Raw genomic sequence first — 17316 nt, 5'->3', positions numbered from 1 at the left:
AGATTCTTTGTTCTGGGATACTATATTGTTCAGTGATATTTGACATGTTGCACTGGCTATTATATGGTTGAAGATATCGTATATATTTCCACCTTAGCGTCTCTTAAGCATCAACAATCAAAGGAACATGAAAGTCGCGTCTCGTATGATCTCGGTTTAATGCCTCCTGTCACTCCCTATACTACAGTCTGTCGAAATACATCCTCATCCCAGACCCCTCCCTCGGATCAGGAGGAGCATGTATACTACCCCCGCCATTGCATACCCGATGATCCACGCCTGTATCCCCTTGGAACCGTTCGTACATGACTCTGTCCTGCGGTAACTGCGACAGTCCCGTCGAAGGACGTGACGAGCGAGGGGGTCCCGTAAGGCGCGTTCGGTGTTGCGGCGTAGCCTGGGGCATTTCAGCTAATAAACGTTAGTCCATATCATCACATAACATTGGAGACCGGATAAAATGTACTTCTAACCGCTCCCACCGGACGACTGGGCGGAGCCATAGCACTGACAGCCGCCCTCCGCTTCGTCCCCCGAGAGCTCCCCGTCCCACTCCGCTGGTGCCGGTGGAGTTGCTCTACGCCATCCGTGTCAACCGGAAACGCGCTCTGCTGACGCGAAGAGGGTGTCTGGGGCGGAGGCCCTGTGACCGCTGCCGATAATGGAGGCAGCGTGTTGTGTGGTTGAACCTGGGGAGGCGGCGCCAGCGTCCTCAACGCTTGGGAAACCGATTCTGACGCAGCGGTCTGCATTTGAGACCGCATCGCGCGCGTCTTGAGCAGATTGTAGAGGTTTGTGATCTGTGTGAACTTCTTGCACTTTTCGCGGTAGAGGTCGGCGAGTTCTTGGTTTTTCTTCCCCAGCTGCTCGTGCGTGTCCTGCATGTCTGATGCTACTTAGTGGAGATACTTGGTATTCGAGATGGCGGAGTATACCTGATAGACTAGCCTGTAGAGTTGCAATTTCCGTGTTCGCGTTATGAACAACTTTATCCATTTGCGTGTTGAGATTCGTGTATTTCTCCGTGAGCGTCTTTCCGAGGAATTCCTGGTAGAAACTGCCGTCCGTCAGTAGACGTCCTGTGTCTGGAGTCAAAGAGTCGCACATCTCCTGGCTCGATTGGTATGTCCAGAACAGCAAGGCTCTCCCCGCACACTCCATGATGGTGTTCGGATCGAGTCCGCTGAGGACGCTCGTTTTGTAATCCTCCGTTGGGTTCAGGATGGTCGCTACTGCGTCGTCTGGGTTGATTAGGATGGCTTGACATGCTGGACAGCGACGTTCGCCCGCGTTAGGACGAGAGAGTCCGAGATTCTCAGCGCATTGGAGACAGAAGATGTGTCTAGACCACGGATGCAGTCAGCTTAGAGTAGGGAAATAAGAGATAGGACAAGGTGGTTAGACGTCGTACGAGCAGGTGGTGACAACGGCTCTCTCCTTGAGTTGAGAGCGGCATGTGAGGGAGTTGCAACGAAGATAGAAATCCATGTTGTGAAGTGGTGTTCAGAGAGAGCGTAGAGTCATTGTGAGGGAAAAGAGGGGAGGTCTGGTGAATGGCAGGTCATCAGCGGAAGCCGTCGACGCTTTCATGTCCACTGGACTGGCTGTTTACATTGTACTATGCATTGTTTTTCTTCATGGAACAGTGTTCGTCTCAATCATTTAGCACTATGTATATAATGTACATGCCAATTCTAATAATATCATAAGTCATCTAGAAGAAGAAAGTATTCCCCGAGGCATCGCGTCTTGTCGTACGCATCTTCTCCTCGAACTCTCCCCCCGGTTCATACTCCCGCCATAGACTGGCCGGGAAGATATGCTTGTTCCTCTCGTACCATCGTCGATCGACCACTTTGGTCGTCGTGGGGTCTTTGTCCCCGCCCTCCAGCTGTTCACTATCTGGGCGCGACAGGGGGTCATCTGTCGCCGATGCAGAGGGTTTGTCGGAGTAGTCGAATAGCAGCTCGCCGGGAAGCGAATAGTTCGGCACGCGGTTGGCGATGAAATAATACAGCTCGTAATGCTAAAACGCAGGTCAGCGGACACGATCGGGGTATTAAAGAACACCTTCATGAACGTACATGTGGGATGATAATCTCGCCTTTCACCAATATGAGATCATCAACACTCACTCGGGCCCATTCGCGACGGTTATCCTTCCGTCCTTTCGACGCATGGCTGCCACCCCCGACGCCTAGTTCCGCCCCGACTTTGCGGCACCGGTCCAGGAACAGCCACACCGGGTCGCCTTTCTTGACCTTGACCGTCCCCGCCGGGATGTTCGTGCCGTCGTAAAAGATGAAAGGTATTAAGATCTCGGTGTTCTTGACCGCATCTTGCATCACCAGGAATTCCTTGCGGAGGGCATCTCGCGCTTCCGTTTCTGCTTTCACAGCCGCTTTTGTGATGGCTTTGGGAGGAGGAGGGGCGTTGGGGTTCGGCGTGATCCGTCGCGATGCAGGCAAGGAGTCATCCGCGGGGGTTTTGGAGCTGGACCGCGGGACACTCAGCTCGCGCGGAGTGGCCGCAGACTCTTCACCGGTATTCTCATTCTCCTCCTCTTCATCAGCAAACGACAGCTTGCTCTTGGCCAGCGGCTTCTTCTTCTTCTTCTTTTTGGGGGGACCCTCGCTTTGCGACCTCGAGCTACTGGCGCATTATCGTCAGCATGAGAATGGGGATAGAACTGCGCCTTAACTCACGTGTCAGTTACATCGCCCGCCGATGGGGTGGCGCTTCTCGAATTACCAGACGCGACTCTCCCCAAGGACTTATCGTGTGCCTCCCGTTCCTTCTGTTCGAGAACCTCGGCGCGGCGCTTGCGAAAGTCGGAGAGATGGACGAGACCGACGGTTTGCGATTTGAGGAGCTCCTCCGCGGAGGCTGACTGGCTGGTAAATGACCGAGGGGTCGAATTGTGACTGGGTGGTTCTGAGGGGGGCATTATGCAGGATGTGGCGGTCTGATGTTGGGAGTGGTGAGATTCTTGTCGCATCGCAAATGGGGGAAACGACTGACGTCTGTCGGGCACGTGACCTGGCTCCACACTGTACTATACAGCTTCAACAATAATGTTGGCAGGATAAATTTTAGGTCTACCCAATCTTGTAAGAAATTGTTTTCTTTCTCTCTATGATAGAAAAACACGCGGGTGGTTTCGTTGGTGGATTAAATGCCTGGTACTCTGGATTGAGGGCTGTGATGTGTACAATATAAACTCTGTACTCTCGTCCTAGAGATGCCCGCCTGCCTGAGAAACTAGAACAACACTAATGACGAATTATACAGGTTACTGTTATTCAGATAAAATTAGACTTCGTCATGACAAACTAAACAATAGAGACAAGCTACAGATTAAATACGAAGGAGTCTCACTGGCTAAAGGAGTCTTACTATATTATAAAGTGTGATGTATAAGCCACGATTCGAGAATAATTCAGCAGAATTGGTCTATGATACCCTTGTGGCCGAGTGGTATAGTGGCCGCTCGGGTATTTCTATATCTCAAAAGTAAGAAAAAAACATATCTTGCAAAGACCCTGCAACTGAATTATCAAGACAACTACAACTCAGCAAACATGCAGACGGACATACTGACAATCCTTCTTCGGATATCAACGACTATAAAGTCCCCTATTCATACCCCGGATCGAAGATCCTCGCTTTGTAGAATTCTGCATTATCCCACCCTCTCTCCGTCGTATTCTTCCCTGGCGCTTTCTCGTCACTGAACCGGACATACTGTCCCATCTCATGATTCTCCTCCACCCCCCTGATCCAGGCATATTCTCCCGACGAATGCTGGACCAGCGACTTGAGCTTACCGCCCATTTCTAGGTCGCGAAATTCACCACTCGTCGTGTTGTATGCGTACGCCGCCGCGGTATGCGTCAAGAGCAGGATATCATCGTGCTTGTAACTCGCCGACAGATCGTGGCCGTTCCGGGCTTTCTTCTTCTTCGTCTCCTTATCTTTGACAACCGGCAGATCAATCTTTTTGCCGACTTGCTTCAGCTGCATGTCCTCCCCTTTCCCCACAACGTTATACTTGTACAGATAATCCTTCCCAATTGCCCACAGATTGTCCCCGTGCCACAACACGCCATGCGCCTTGGGAACCTTGTACCGGTGCGTCCTCTTGATCCGCTCGAGGTTGTTGGCTCCGTCCGTAGGAACGTAGAGCGTCAGTTCGCCTGGGTCGGAGCTGGCGGCGACAAACGCACCCGAGTAGGGGATCCGCTCCAGCGAGTGCGGATTGTCCCCGACAAAGGCCTCCCAGACGACGTCCCGCAGCGAGGTCGATCGTTGTCCGGACTTGATGTCGACCATGCCGACCATCCCGCCTGAGGTTGCGACGAGCGCGACCATACCGCGGTCGGCCGTCTTACGGATTTTGACCTCGGACAGATCTCCCCAGATGTCTTTTTGCCAGGGCCAGGGGTCGTAGTCGCACTTGAAGGACCAGTAGATAGCGTCTTTATTCCAGGTCACGACATCACGTGGGAAGACGCGGACGGTTTTGGACTTCTGGTCTGTGACGGCGAGGTGGTAGGTTGATGCGAGAGGTAGTGCAAGGGAGAGGGAAAGGAGGGCGCTTTTGAGATGCATGGTGGTGGGTACAGGCTTTTGTTTATCTTTGTGCTTTCTTGACTGTCTTGGGAGGATGTGAGGCTGCTGGCCGAGAAGGCAAGATGGCGAGGAAGTATGGTCCAATTTATAGTCCATCATCGAGAAGGCTGTCATGGCTGCCTCCATCTTCATTCATATTGTAGCCTTGCTCCCGTGGAAATGAATCATTCGCCAAGCCTGTATACGTCTTGGCCATGGCGTCGCTACGGCCTCACGCGAGTTCAACCATTTCCTCTATGGTGCATTTTCCATCCTTCGTGCACAATTCAATTGTCCCGAATCTATTTTAAAATCCTTCGTAGATACCTTAGACGATGTTGAGCATATTTGGAGAGAAGATGCTAATATTAGGGCTCGTATCGCGATAGCATCAGGTGTCCTAGGCTGGTGGCGTTCGGAGTGGCGGTCTGTTCTCCACCCTTTTGAGTTTAGAGGTCTTGCCGCAGCGAATGATTCTGTTCGACATCTTCTGGTGGCTTGACTTCAGCCTCGTGAACTAGAGTTTCTCGCATCAATACGGAGGGCGTTGGCCATTGTGCTGCCTCGAGCAAGCAGAATATTCTGCCTTGCGGCGGATTTCATTCCCACTAGATATGGTCGAATGGAACACATGGGAAGCCAGCTGGGAAAGAGAGCATTTCTCCAAAAACCAGATATGTTCAACAAATACTAGATATAATCTTCGTCAAAAGAACCCAGAGACTTGCTCCAATTCTCGGTGTAGTCTATCCATCTGCAGGCAACGTTCCTGGATGCACCAAGTTTTCTGCAATCCGGATACTTTTCAATCCTGATTACCACCGTAGCAAAGGGCCAAAATGTCTGGTAACATAAGAAGTTGTTCTTTATCAGAATGGTTTGATCTGGAAGCCCGAGATGCCCGACCAGTTCGGATTCCTCAACCCGTACGGAATTGAGACTTTGACTACTGGACCAGGGCCCTTAGCCCTGAATAGGCATCATCTGCCATGTACATGTGTATGTCAACAACGACCCCGTATTCAGCTACTGATGAACAGGTCTGTAGATAAAATATCGTTACATGAGCTACGGTAGGAGCTGCAAGTAATTCGATGCCCTTTACTCACTACCACTGTGGGATGCTACTTCTAGTTGGATGATTAAACAGTGTGGGAAAAGGACTGCAAATGCCGCAGATCAGCTGATTGTTTAACTGATTGAAGTCACCAGTCTTTCACAGTTTCCAAACTTTGTTGACTCGGTTCTTATGGGATTTGATCATCGAATCTGAAAGAGTATTGATCCGGGGGTATATACAACAGTGAATATGAGGGTAACAGGGGTGAATGTGATAGTGAACCTAAAGATGACAGGAGTGAGCATGATCATAAATTTGAGACTGGCAGAATAACAGAGTAGAAAGATACTGTTATTACATAGTTATGATCTCCTGATAGAACTCCAGTTGTCGAAATCCCCAACAAATTACCCTATCAGTCCGCTAATATCCTTGAAGGCAAGTCAATGCTATTCTGGTTAGTATAAATGGTAAATGGACATGGCCCGAGACATGAACGATAGGGAGTATGATGACATCGTGGGAAAAGGTATGATTTTCTCATATTACATGTGTATCAAGAGTGTTTAAGTCAATAGTGCGCAATTATTATAGGACCCTATTGGCATAGTACACACACTCAAGGGGTTGCTCATAGAGCACACACTTCTAAGGTCTCCCTGGGTAGGTATACAGACCCGACCCTGTTCCAGCCCATCTTTGCGACAGTTGTTCTTTCGATGATTAGAGCAAACCCATCATGAATATCAAATACATCGATGAGGTTGACCATCGCCTGAGACAAGGTAAACCCCCGAATGGTTGTTTTCGAGCTGACCCACATGATGGATCACTTTGTGATTGAACTGATGACTGACAACCTCTTGATTGAAACCATATCACGACAATGGTCTTTTGGGCTTCGGAGAGGAATCTTATTCTGTATCATTCAGCCAACCAAGTGGCTGGGAAGTCGCCCCTGAAGTTTCATCCACCTGGAACCGTTGGTTTCTCCAGCCTTCAACGGTGGAGTTGGGGCGGGAGAGCGTCCTTATCCCAATCCTCAACGCGACTTAGTGGACGAATACGAGCCAAGTGGGCTGCTCAAGTGTCCTCCCCGTCGTCACTTCGTCCTGGGGGCGGGAGCGATCTCTCGTGTCTCTGTCGCCTACCTCGTATCCGATCATCTCCGTTGCTGGTCACGAGACATTTACCTGCTAACTGCGCCACAAACCGATTAGATGACTAAAGACTAAGTAAAAATAGTCGAGCCAAGGAATCACGTCAAATCATATCGAAACGAGGATCGACCCCCCGCTTCCCTGGACACGGCCCGGCGCGATGACCAAAAAGCCAGTGCGTATACTACTCCCCGCTGCTGGTGGTGTTGGTTCTATGTCCGGCTGCTGCGAGTATCTGTCCGCGAGCTCCAATCCGAAATCATGTTCATCACGCTGAAACGCCCCAGTGCCGACGGGGATACGGAATTGGAGCAGGTTGCGTCGCGCGGTGCGAATTCAAACCGGGACAAGAGCCGTATGCGTCTAGGGCGGCGACCAGCGTGTTTAACATGTCAGACACGAAAGGTGAGCGCTATGAAAAGTGGTATCTTTTTTGCCCAACATCGGCGCTGTTTTCCGTGTCGTCATCTATTCGACTCCAACTCACGATTCCCGATAGCTGCGATGTAGCGGCCGCATCGGGGACTGCGACAGATGCAGAGCCAATTCTATCGCCTGTGCGCTTTCCTCCAGCCAGGCAAAGCATGGTAGCCACAGCAGCAACTGGTCCGTCTCCAGTACGGCAACTTCACGGACCAGTCGAATCGGAGGGGCGCCGGCACTTCCCACTGTAGATACAGTGTTCGAGCCGCCCAATGGCCCAAAGTCGCCCATTCGGCAGGAGGGTGAAGCCCCTGTGCCAAGTCAGATTCGAAATTCCGGACCGCAGGGGGAATCTCTGTTCAACAGTACGTTGCCCTCGCCCACACGTAGTCGAATAGATTGCTAAAACACGACAGTAAACTTTGACAATGAAATGTCCCATCTTCTGATGAATGTCGATGCGCTCAGCCGGGCGAATCCGCAGATCAAAGCGACCGATATAGTGAGCGCCTTCAATCTACCAAATCATGACGCGTACGATTCAGGTGATCTGCAACATGGTGCGGTATCCGCCCCGGTTGATCTGCATACATGTACATACATTGAGTGACTGCATCCAACGGGTGTCGAACTACCTGGCTAATTGAAATAGTGTACCAGCAAGCCCAGAAACCTCCCACGCCGCCATCCGTGTCGATGCCGGGGCCAAGCGTGTCGGACGACTACTTGCTCGATTCCCTAATTGCTACCACTGAACCCGCTGCGGAACCTGCCATCCGTGACCTGTTGATGGACGAGCTCCCCAATCCCAGTCCCCCTGCGCCGATGGCGGAGCCCCTTATGGATTCTGTGCCGGATCCCCCCGCAGCTTGGGCCAAGAACGACGAGTGTCCCTGCACGTCCAACGCCGTGCGCGTGGTCCAGCAGCTGGACGACGACGACTTCCGCATCACAACACTCCCTCTAAACCAGGTGCTGCAGCTCCAGAAATGGATTATTGCCCAGTGCTGCAAACCACTGGACTGCGTGAACTGCAAGTTTCGCCCCACCGTTCACACCGTCCTGGTAATCATCTGTGACCGCCTGGCCGAAATGTTCGAGTGCATCCAGAAGCGCCTTCAAAAGGATACCGAGCGCATCTACGGGCTCAGTAATTCCAGCGGCGGGTCTTCGTCGGCCAGCTCCGATTCGCTACCCTCAACCGAGCGCTCGGGAGAGCTGTATTGCATCTCCTCGCGAGGCCCGGCGAGCAAGGCTAACTGCAACCCCGAGCTATTCTCGACCGACCTCCAGGCCATGTACTCCAGCGAGGAGCAAGTCCACGTCATCCGCGTGCTTTTGAAACTGCAGGTCCGGAATTTCCGGGCGCTGCTGATGCGCGCTGGTAACGCCAGTCAGATCACCGGCAGCGAGGCCCGCAAGGCCCGGATCAAGTCGATGATCATCCGGCTGGGGTGTGCCGCTTCAGATATCGATAGAGCCTTGCAGGCGATATTGCAGCTTTTCGCCGCTAACAATCCTGGGATCGCTTAACATAATTTCTCAAGGCCGCTGCGCCATAACGTTGGTCAACGATTGGTATAGGGCTCAACAGGACTGATATACCCAACATAATCCTTCCCGTTTACGAGACTTAATGATGACCGTGTTTTCACGTTGTTTACCTATTTCTCCACCTACCATCTGTTCTTGTACCTCCTGACTTGCTTTGTTCCTCTGTCGTGTAGTTTCAGCGCAGGTCATCTTTTCCCCATTGAAGTATAAAGTACCGATTTCCTCATCGGGCCTTGGGATCTCGATCGGCGAATATCCCAACCGGGCATAGGCTGGGCTAAGTAATGCTGCATTAAGTTAGGTGCATTGCATGAGCTGACAAATGTCCGATGACCAAGCCTCGGGATCGCCCAAACAGGAAATCCAGGGTTTCTAAGTTCCAACCAATAGATCACCCTGTCGGATCCCAGCAGAAGCGTAGGGTGACCACAAATAAGGCGCTCTCAAAGGCTCCCAAGGCTAACATTGAAAGAGGCTAAGGATGTATAGTCGGTGACGTGGAACAGTGCTGACGAGACGGACTACATGGTGGCCCATGGTACAATTAACGCTACAGGTGGTGTGGTGCTCTATCTTTTCTCCCGAAGGATCATCGAAGGGTGGTTATGAGGAATCGGTGGTCTTGAAACCCTGAATCCTTGCTTCTTCCTCAAGCTTATCGATCTTCCCTATGATGAAATAGTTCGTTGCGATAACAAGGTCTTATATTGACCCAAGGTTCGTGATACTTCCAGAAGCTTGTTAGTCGTGACCCGCCGAGAGGGTCATCAACCCAAAATACCCATATCGAGTACTATCAAGGCCTAGTCCCAGTAGATTGGAGTAAGAAGTGGGGTACGGATCACAATATACGGGTACAATTCGAAGGTCTCGCCTCTGAATGGAACTGTTACCTTTCTTCTCTTACTCACCGTTTGTGTTCCTACCAGTAACAAGTCACAAGATTCATTTGAACGGATTTCGGGACTTTACACTCATCTAAGACAGATCCTCTTGATTCATTCTTGCGTGTCTCTACAAAATTGAGTATATCACGAGTCTACATCAAGCTTCCTGCGTAAACTAACTAATTCTGAAGGCTCGAAAACTTTCCCATAACTGACAACGGGCGGTATGAGTGACAAATCATGGACCGAGGAATTCTTCTTCCAATGGCCCCGGACAGATAGGATGAATGCAGTACAGAAGGATAGGCAGAACTTCAGACCTTTTCTGCCGCAGCGAAACTGGATGTTGGGAAGGTCAGTGGGTACCAATCTACGCTCCAGCCAAGATCAGAATCAAGTCCTATGGCTTTCCGTTCAACACCAAGAGACATATCTACCCAAATACGTTGCTAAAGTAGTAAGTAGGTGAGAAACAGGTTCTTTCGGGAGATAGCTGATAACAGATAAAGTTCTCTGAATACACCGAAAAGGATGCACAAATCCAGCTCCGACGCTTTCCACCCCGCATATCTAAGAAGGTTAAGGAAGTAAAAGATGAACTTGACCCGTATACTAATGAAGCACGAGCATACCACTGCATTGAGATGTCGTGTCCAAGCTCAGAAAGGATATATTATCCTGAATTTCACGGTGTTATCACGGAATTTGAAAGATCAAGGTTCATTTACGGCTTTATTAATCCTCGGGCTATTGTCCTCGAGCCCATCAGGCCAAAACTTGCCTCACGACGAATTCTAGCAGCTCACAGTGACGATGCCTGTGAGATTTGGAATCGGCTGAATATTATTGGACTTCTCAGTGACTTCGAATTGGAATACTATCATAGTCTCTTCCATGACCGCATCCGCCGCCTGTTGGCATTACACAGACTCGGGATCACACATGGTGATGTACGCGATGATCATTTCAGGTTACCAGGAGATTTCCATGATACAGTCTTATATGACTTTTCTATTTCATATACTTTCTCTCCAGTCATGCCTTACTTGGTCAATTTCCGTCCACCATGTTCTTTGAAGAACATCTCGGAAATTGAACAGGCCATGGTTGAGCAACAGATATTTGAACGGTAGGCGACACGATGCAATACCATTGACAGGAAGCTAAAGTTCAACCAGGGCCAAAAACCTAGACTTCCGTGATCATGTTGAAAAAACTACTGGGCTCAATCCAGCAGCAGCTGTGGATGCGCTCTTCCAACCTCTCGAAGATGAATCATTGGAGTTGATATTTCTGCGAGTAAATTTCCGCCCTGACGTTTAGTCCCCCCCCCCCCCCCCTTCCCGTTTCATTATCTACGGATATTATTTGATACCCTATAGCTTTTTCTATGCCTTCGGTGAACTCGATTTTCCCTTTTCTTGAAGATATTCGTCCAAAGGATGATCATACCTGGCATATCCGTAGAGGTCGGCTGTTGAAATTCTATGAAGCGGTTTGGATAAGCTCTTCAACGAATGGTTCAGGCCAAACTGACATGAGCTTCGTTTCGGACTTTGACTATACCCAAAACAGTACGGGCGCAAAACTCAGATACCTACTCTGCTTAGTACCGAAGGAGTGGGGAGTTGAGGTTGTCCGCAGTGCACTCATGAGTATCTGTTCGTCCTTGCCGCGTGGTGCTCACGGCTGCATCAAGACCCGAATCGATTTGTAAAACTATAATTGACCATAACCCATGGTATGTTCTACCTCTGATTGATATTTGCTCGACTACTCATCAGATGGATCGCCAGAGCGCAGTCGCGCTACTCATTTTCGACCGTCATGCTCGTGTCAGGTTGGGAGCCACGGGTAGCAAGAGTTCAACATCAGCAGATAACGTGTTTTTTTGTCCACAATGTCAACTCCTCGTTGTCAAATGTCCAAAACACCTGCTTGTGTCCGCGCGTGTCTTTCAATAGGTAGAATACATGGGCAATATTGGGATTTTCTCAGTCTAAGATGACTCCTATTACGTCCTAGTTTATCGTAGACAAGGAGTTTAGAGGACATAGAAACAATCCAGGGGGGTTTCAAACCACATAACAATGTGAAGTACTGGTCCAACAGCTAGAAGTACTGTATTGCAGCTCCATAACATGACCCAGTCATCGGTGGCTCCCATCCTTTTTGAACGGAACGATTGGGTGCCTGGGGCCTTATATTAGGGCTCGGCGAACTTCCTCTTTGGGAACCCCGGGAATAGTTACATCAGACAGACCAAGCAGGAAGCCCAACGAGCCACAAATTAACACACGCTTGTCAGTCTATTATAAATGGGAACAAAAAACAGACATAGCCTAGTACATTCCTTGCGCGCAATTATTCAGCCACCGATTTCTAAGCTCTCGAAGGCTTAGTTATAGCTTGGGCACCCGTCTCGTCGCTTCGTGGCGCGTACTTATTGCCTCAATGCTGGGTCAATTGCAGTCGGTGTTTTGCAGTGTCTAGTCAATGAAATTTGAGGTCTCTACAATTTGCAATGTCATCTACACTCTCATCCTTCGACAAGTCCCAGGAGGCAGTCAATGGCCACCGCCATCTCTCCGAACTGGGAGGAAAGGCCCCAGGAGAAGAGCCGGCCGATGCGGCAGACCCAGATTCCTCGCCGCGACAGCTGCATGGACCTTTGGTGAGGTTCTTGGAGAGGTCATCAGATTGCGCACATATGCTGACAGCTTGCAGTGGTTCCTGGTCGTGATCAGTATCCTGTCGAGCATTTTCTTGTACTCCTTGGACAATACGGTGGTGGCCGACATAACTCCGGTAGGAGCTATATGCGGCAATGTGCAAGCTGGCTGGCTAATTGAGCTCTAGTCGGCAGTAAACAGATTCGGAGACGTCGTGAAACTTCCCTGGCTTTCTGTGGGGTACGATCCTAAACCATATCCTACTAGATAAAGGCCCCAGTTGACCGGTTACCACAGGTTCCTGCTCGGTGGAGCGGCAGTCGTCCTTCCATTCGGCAGGTTCTACGGTCTCTTGGACGCCAAATGGCTCTATATTATTTCGTCCATTGTCTTCAACGTCGGTTCGGCACTTTGCGGCGCGGCACCGAACATGGATTCTCTCATTGTCGGGCGTGTCTTGGCTGGAATGGGAGGAAATGGCATGTATCTTGGAGTCATGACTCTGCTGTCCGTCAACACCTCCGATCGTGAGCGGCCGGGATATCTGAGCTTTGTGTAGGTGAGCCCAGACAGAGACCACAGACCATGTCGCTTCAAACTGACAGTCGCGTAGGGGCCTCGTTTGGGGGGTTGGAACCGTCTTGGGCCCCGTTGTTGGAGGCGCTTTCGTGGAATCGCCAGCGACATGGCGCTGGGCCTTTTATATCAACCTCTGCGTATCCGGTCTCTTTACTCCGGTCTATCTCTTCCTAATCCCGTCCTTCAAACCGCGCAGCGGGACCAAGATGACCTCGCTGCTGCGCGAATTCGATGTGGTGGGGACCATCCTCAGCATTGGGGCCATCATTACTCTGATCATGGCGATCAACTTTGGCGGTGCTCTCTACCCGTGGAATAGCGGACCGACCATCGCGCTTTTCGTCGTGTCAGGCGTCCTGTTTATCGTGTTTGGCATCCAGCAGGGCATGACAATCTTCACCAGCATCAGCACTCGCATCTTCCCGTGCCAATTCCTGCGCAATCTCAATGCAGTCTTCCTCTTTATTTGCGCCTCTGCTGTTAACACTGCCGGATTCATTCCCATCTACTACGTACCCTTGTACTTCCAGTTTACAAGGGGTGACGATGCGATCAAGGCTGCTGTGCGCCTCTTGCCATTGATCTTCGCGCTCAGTGCCGCTATTCTCGCCAATGGACATCTTATGTCCCGCTTCAGCTACTTTCAGCCGTGGTATATCTTCGGTAGTGTCCTGACTCTGATCGGTGGTGTCTTGCTCTGTAAGTTCCATTGGTGTCCTCTTATCGACTCACTCTTATGTCCTAAGCCCTAACCCTGCACAGCTCGCATCCAACCTGATACTCCCGAAGCGAACATCTACGGCTATGAAATTCTTGTCGGCATCGGTACTGGTTGCTTTATCCAAGCCGGCTACGCTGTGATTCAAGCAGTCATTCTTCCCGCCGAGATGGCCTACGGAATCAGCTTCATGATGCTCGGTAGGTCAACTCCCAGCCAAAAAGCGAAAGATTCAAGTTGCGTTAACCAATAAACAGGGCAGCTAGGCGGCATTGCTTTTGGCCTGGCCATCGCCGGTGCCGTCTTTATCAACGACGCTGTATCCGGACTTGCTGCCTTGATCCCCGACGTCTCTCGCTCTGAACTGCAGCGGGCAATCTCCGGTACCAGCGGCACATACTTCCAGTCCCTGCCAGAACAGCTGCAAGCCAGCTGCATTGACGCGATTGTGGGTGCTTTGCAGAAGGTCTTTATCCCGGTGTATGTCGGGGCAGCTGTGAGCTTGGTGGTTTCTGTCTCTTTCACGGTGAGTGCTCCGTCCCGGTCAAATGCTGCGGCCATGCTAACGCTCAACTATAGCAACGGAAGCTGTTTAAAGATGCTGTGGTTATCGCGGCGTAGTAATCCGACTGTTGGTTGAAAGCGGTCCATTACAGGGGAGATTGCTGTTCTATACTCTCGCTCTTCTATAATATAGACCTTTTCAGAGAGCAATTGGAGGATAAATAACAGCATATCCAGGACAACTATCAGATATAGAGAAACGAGGGAGACGTTGTTGTTACAATTTGGGTCTATGGGGTGGGGTGGTCATACTCAGCATGATAATTTTCTTCACGTGGCAGTCACAAGTAGCTCATCATAGACCTCATCTCATCGCTCATCGTGTTTTAGTTTGGTGTTTTTTGAAAGTGAAGACAAGTTTGAAATGGCTAGACGATGCGTATGATGACGGGATCATCTTCCGAATATATATAACCGAACAAATGACATTGATAACCACTCGAACCCCAGAAAACCATAATATTTTATTCCGTAAGTAATTCTATCTTCAATGCAACTGCATATGTATATAATATCCTGATACTGACCGGAATCTTCTCCCACCAAAAGGTTTAACCAATCCTGGTCAAATTCCAGCAGAGATAAAAGCAATCGGGTGCAAACAGACCAAACTCAGACTATCGCGGTCAACAACCGCCGACGGTTTCCTCCAACCTTTTGACCTCCTCCTCTCTTCCATCCAATTGCTTCACCACGGAAAAAGGAACCATGGACGAAGACGAAGATGATTTTTATGATCCTGCGGACTCTGTGCCGGTAACGCAGTCCCAGAATGCCGGGCAAAATGTCCCAACCGATGCCCAGGCCAACGAGGGCGACGAGGAAGAAATAGAGGTCGAAGAGGATGATGTACGTTCCCCATTTTTGTTCTCTCTCAGTGGTGGAGGTTTTGGCTTATGTTGTCTTCTAGGACGATTTCAACATTATTACAGAGGCGCCGCCGGATGCGCCGCCGGTCGAGGTGTAAGCTTTGATGTTTCGTTCTTGGTTTGCGCGCATCGCGCCTACTAACAACCGCCCTCTAGGTCGCACCCCCGTCATGCGAACTTACGAGAATCACAACGTCCGTCGGTAGATTCGACGCCCATCCCCAAGCAAGCCACCCCCTCCGTTACTACCCCGAAGGTCGACTCGGTGACCCCAGCGCCCGTCCAGGCCAGGACCCCGGCCGTAGCGCAGAAACCCGGCTCGGCCTACCCGCCTGTTCACGCGTCCACGATCGACGTCCATGCGAACCCCATTCATCCTAGTACCGGCAAACCGATTCTACTGACGGATATGGATACGGATTTCCCGGAGGATGATAAGCCGTGGCGACGGCCGGGGTCGGACATCTCGGATTACTTCAACTACGGGTTTGACGAGTTCACCTGGGCCAGCTACGTGTTGAAACAACAGGACTTGCGGAAGGAGGTGGGAGACCAACGCAAACAGTTGGACGATATGCAGAGTTTCTTGACCATGGGACTGCCCCCGATGCCCGGTGGTCCTCAACCGGGGCCCGGCGGTCCTGGCCCCGGCAGCGGGCCACCGCCGATGCCGGGGATGCCTGGCATGCCCGATATGCCGCCCGACATGATGCAGGGCATGCTGACGGGGATGATGGCGCAGGGGATGGATCCCGCCTCCATGGACCCGATGACCTTCATGCAGCAAGCGCAGGCGATGATGGGCGGCCAGGGCGGCGGCGGCGGCGGACAGCCCGGACAGCCCGGATTCGGGGGACCAGGTGGTGGACAACCCCAAATGGGATTCGGAGGGGGTGGTGGTGGTTATGGGGGAGGACGGGGACGGGGGAGACGGTGGTAAACGGGATGAACGAGTTGTTGTTGTTAAAGGGGGGGTTTCTTATTTGGTCGTAACTTCTATAATGCCTATGGTACGAGCTTCGGGAAGGGACTGATATCATGGAGTTCAAAATGACATTCGATTGATTGTTTGGGTCACTGCTGCGATGTGGGTGAGTGATGTCAGCTCGGAGAGACGGAGCTGGGGCGATCTTCAATGAGCTGTGGAGGGCCATCAATTGGCATTGACCCCTGGGATTGAACCACCGTAGCTTTCACCAGCAGCAGCAACATTCTAAGTCTGAAGATATGCCAGTGAAAATGGAAGTGTAGGGCAGTGTAGATGGTAGAAGTGTAGATGCAAGAGAGATTGATACCCTCGGCCGGAGCAGCCGGTCTTGGCATTCTGGAAATTTCTCCGGTCTTTCCCCAGCTCTTCTTTCTCTTCCGCCTTTTCTTCCTCTTTCTTTCTCTCCACTTCAACTTCATTCCTCCCATCACCTATCCACTCTTCCTCACTCTCGACAGTTCTTGAGCTTAGTCCTCAGCTAATCACTCTCATCCTTCAAAATGGTATGTCTTTGTGCTCACCAGGCGCATTGGAGCTTCCATTGGACTTTTTTTTTTTTCGCGCTCTCCCAGGAGCTTCCATCCCAGTCTCGCGCTTTGCGATGACACAAACCATTCCCAATCAGAGTCATATCGCTGACATATTCTTCCAATCTATCTAGTCTTTCCTCCGTAACGTCAAGAACCTCGCTCCCCTTCTGGACCGCGTCCTGGTCCAGCGCGTCAAGCCCGAGACCAAGACCGCCTCCGGCATCTTCCTGCCCGAGAGCAGCGTCAAGGAGCAGAACGAGGCCAAGGTCCTCGCCGTTGGCCCCGGTGCCATCAAGGCTGATGGTCAGCGTCTGCCCATGGGTGTTGCCGTTGGTGATCTCGTCCTGATTCCTCAGGTATGTTTTTGTGCCTTTCTTTTCTCTCTGGGATAGCCTCATTTGGCTACCCGACGCATCGGGGAATGAAATCGCTAATAGGATTTGCAGTTCGGTGGCAGCTCCATCAAGGTCGGCGAGGAGGAGTACACTCTCTTCCGTGACTCTGAGTATGTTTTCTCTTTTTCTATAATTTGTTTTGGTCGTATCTCAATTGCTAACACCGTCTAGGATCCTGGCCAAGCTCAGGGAATAAATGATATTCCGTTAGCTCGTATGATATTCTGCCTTCGCTCCACCAGGCCTGAACTATCGCCGCCTCGAAGACCTGTATAATACCATGCAAATCGTGACACTCAGTCTCAT

The 17316-nt window shown here is 50.9% G+C and overlaps 7 protein-coding genes across 7 annotated transcripts; 4 read left to right on the top strand and 3 right to left on the bottom strand.

Moving 5' to 3' along the window:
• Positions 1-181: 181 nt before the first annotated feature.
• On the bottom strand, positions 182-1488 carry BDW47DRAFT_119413 (uncharacterized protein; the record flags this gene model as incomplete). Its single annotated transcript, XM_024815348.1, has 5 exons — positions 182-411; positions 467-886; positions 936-1057; positions 1106-1314; positions 1405-1488. The coding sequence occupies 5 exons, from the start codon at positions 1486-1488 to the stop codon at positions 182-184; spliced, it is 1065 nt and encodes a 354-aa protein (XP_024669627.1).
• A 140-nt stretch (positions 1489-1628) lies between these two features.
• BDW47DRAFT_110130 (FAM50/XAP5 family protein) lies at positions 1629-2979 on the bottom strand. Its single transcript, XM_024813644.1, has 3 exons — positions 2706-2979; positions 2085-2652; positions 1629-2026 (listed from the first exon to the last, which is right to left on the bottom strand). The coding sequence occupies exons 1-3, from the start codon at positions 2945-2947 to the stop codon at positions 1715-1717; spliced, it is 1122 nt and encodes a 373-aa protein (XP_024669626.1). The 5' UTR covers positions 2948-2979; the 3' UTR covers positions 1629-1714.
• Positions 2980-3565: 586 nt separating this feature from the next.
• Positions 3566-4721, bottom strand: BDW47DRAFT_110127 (uncharacterized protein). The gene has a single exon (XM_024813643.1). The coding sequence runs from the start codon at positions 4609-4611 to the stop codon at positions 3637-3639; it is 975 nt and encodes a 324-aa protein (XP_024669625.1). The 5' UTR covers positions 4612-4721; the 3' UTR covers positions 3566-3636.
• A 2193-nt stretch (positions 4722-6914) lies between these two features.
• Positions 6915-9025, top strand: BDW47DRAFT_110123 (Zn(II)2Cys6 transcription factor domain-containing protein). Its single transcript, XM_024813642.1, has 4 exons — positions 6915-7236; positions 7331-7619; positions 7671-7847; positions 7907-9025. The coding sequence occupies exons 1-4, from the start codon at positions 7093-7095 to the stop codon at positions 8785-8787; spliced, it is 1491 nt and encodes a 496-aa protein (XP_024669624.1). The 5' UTR covers positions 6915-7092; the 3' UTR covers positions 8788-9025.
• An 896-nt stretch (positions 9026-9921) lies between these two features.
• On the top strand, positions 9922-11412 carry BDW47DRAFT_133417 (uncharacterized protein; the record flags this gene model as incomplete). The annotated part of the gene is made up of 4 exons (XM_024817830.1): positions 9922-10152; positions 10205-10824; positions 10874-11012; positions 11137-11412. 4 exons carry the CDS (start codon positions 9922-9924, stop codon positions 11410-11412), a joined length of 1266 nt encoding a protein of 421 aa, XP_024669623.1.
• An 807-nt stretch (positions 11413-12219) lies between these two features.
• On the top strand, positions 12220-14285 carry BDW47DRAFT_128002 (MFS general substrate transporter; the record flags this gene model as incomplete). The annotated part of the gene is made up of 8 exons (XM_024816793.1): positions 12220-12369; positions 12423-12503; positions 12555-12607; positions 12665-12922; positions 12981-13645; positions 13709-13864; positions 13922-14190; positions 14244-14285. The coding sequence occupies 8 exons, from the start codon at positions 12220-12222 to the stop codon at positions 14283-14285; spliced, it is 1674 nt and encodes a 557-aa protein (XP_024669622.1).
• Positions 14286-14936: 651 nt separating this feature from the next.
• On the top strand, positions 14937-17206 carry BDW47DRAFT_119407 (uncharacterized protein; the record flags this gene model as incomplete). The annotated part of the gene is made up of 7 exons (XM_024815347.1): positions 14937-15077; positions 15139-15191; positions 15254-15993; positions 16067-16071; positions 16747-16971; positions 17062-17120; positions 17182-17206. 7 exons carry the CDS (start codon positions 14937-14939, stop codon positions 17204-17206), a joined length of 1248 nt encoding a protein of 415 aa, XP_024669621.1.
• Between the last annotated feature and the right edge of the window lie 110 nt (positions 17207-17316).

This window comes from Aspergillus candidus (assembly GCF_002847045.1).
Source record: "Aspergillus candidus strain CBS 102.13 unplaced genomic scaffold BDW47scaffold_44, whole genome shotgun sequence".
Lineage (NCBI taxonomy): Eukaryota > Fungi > Ascomycota > Eurotiomycetes > Eurotiales > Aspergillaceae > Aspergillus > Aspergillus candidus.
Note: the sequence above shows the minus strand (reverse complement) of the source record. Positions and strands in the feature narration are given on the sequence as shown.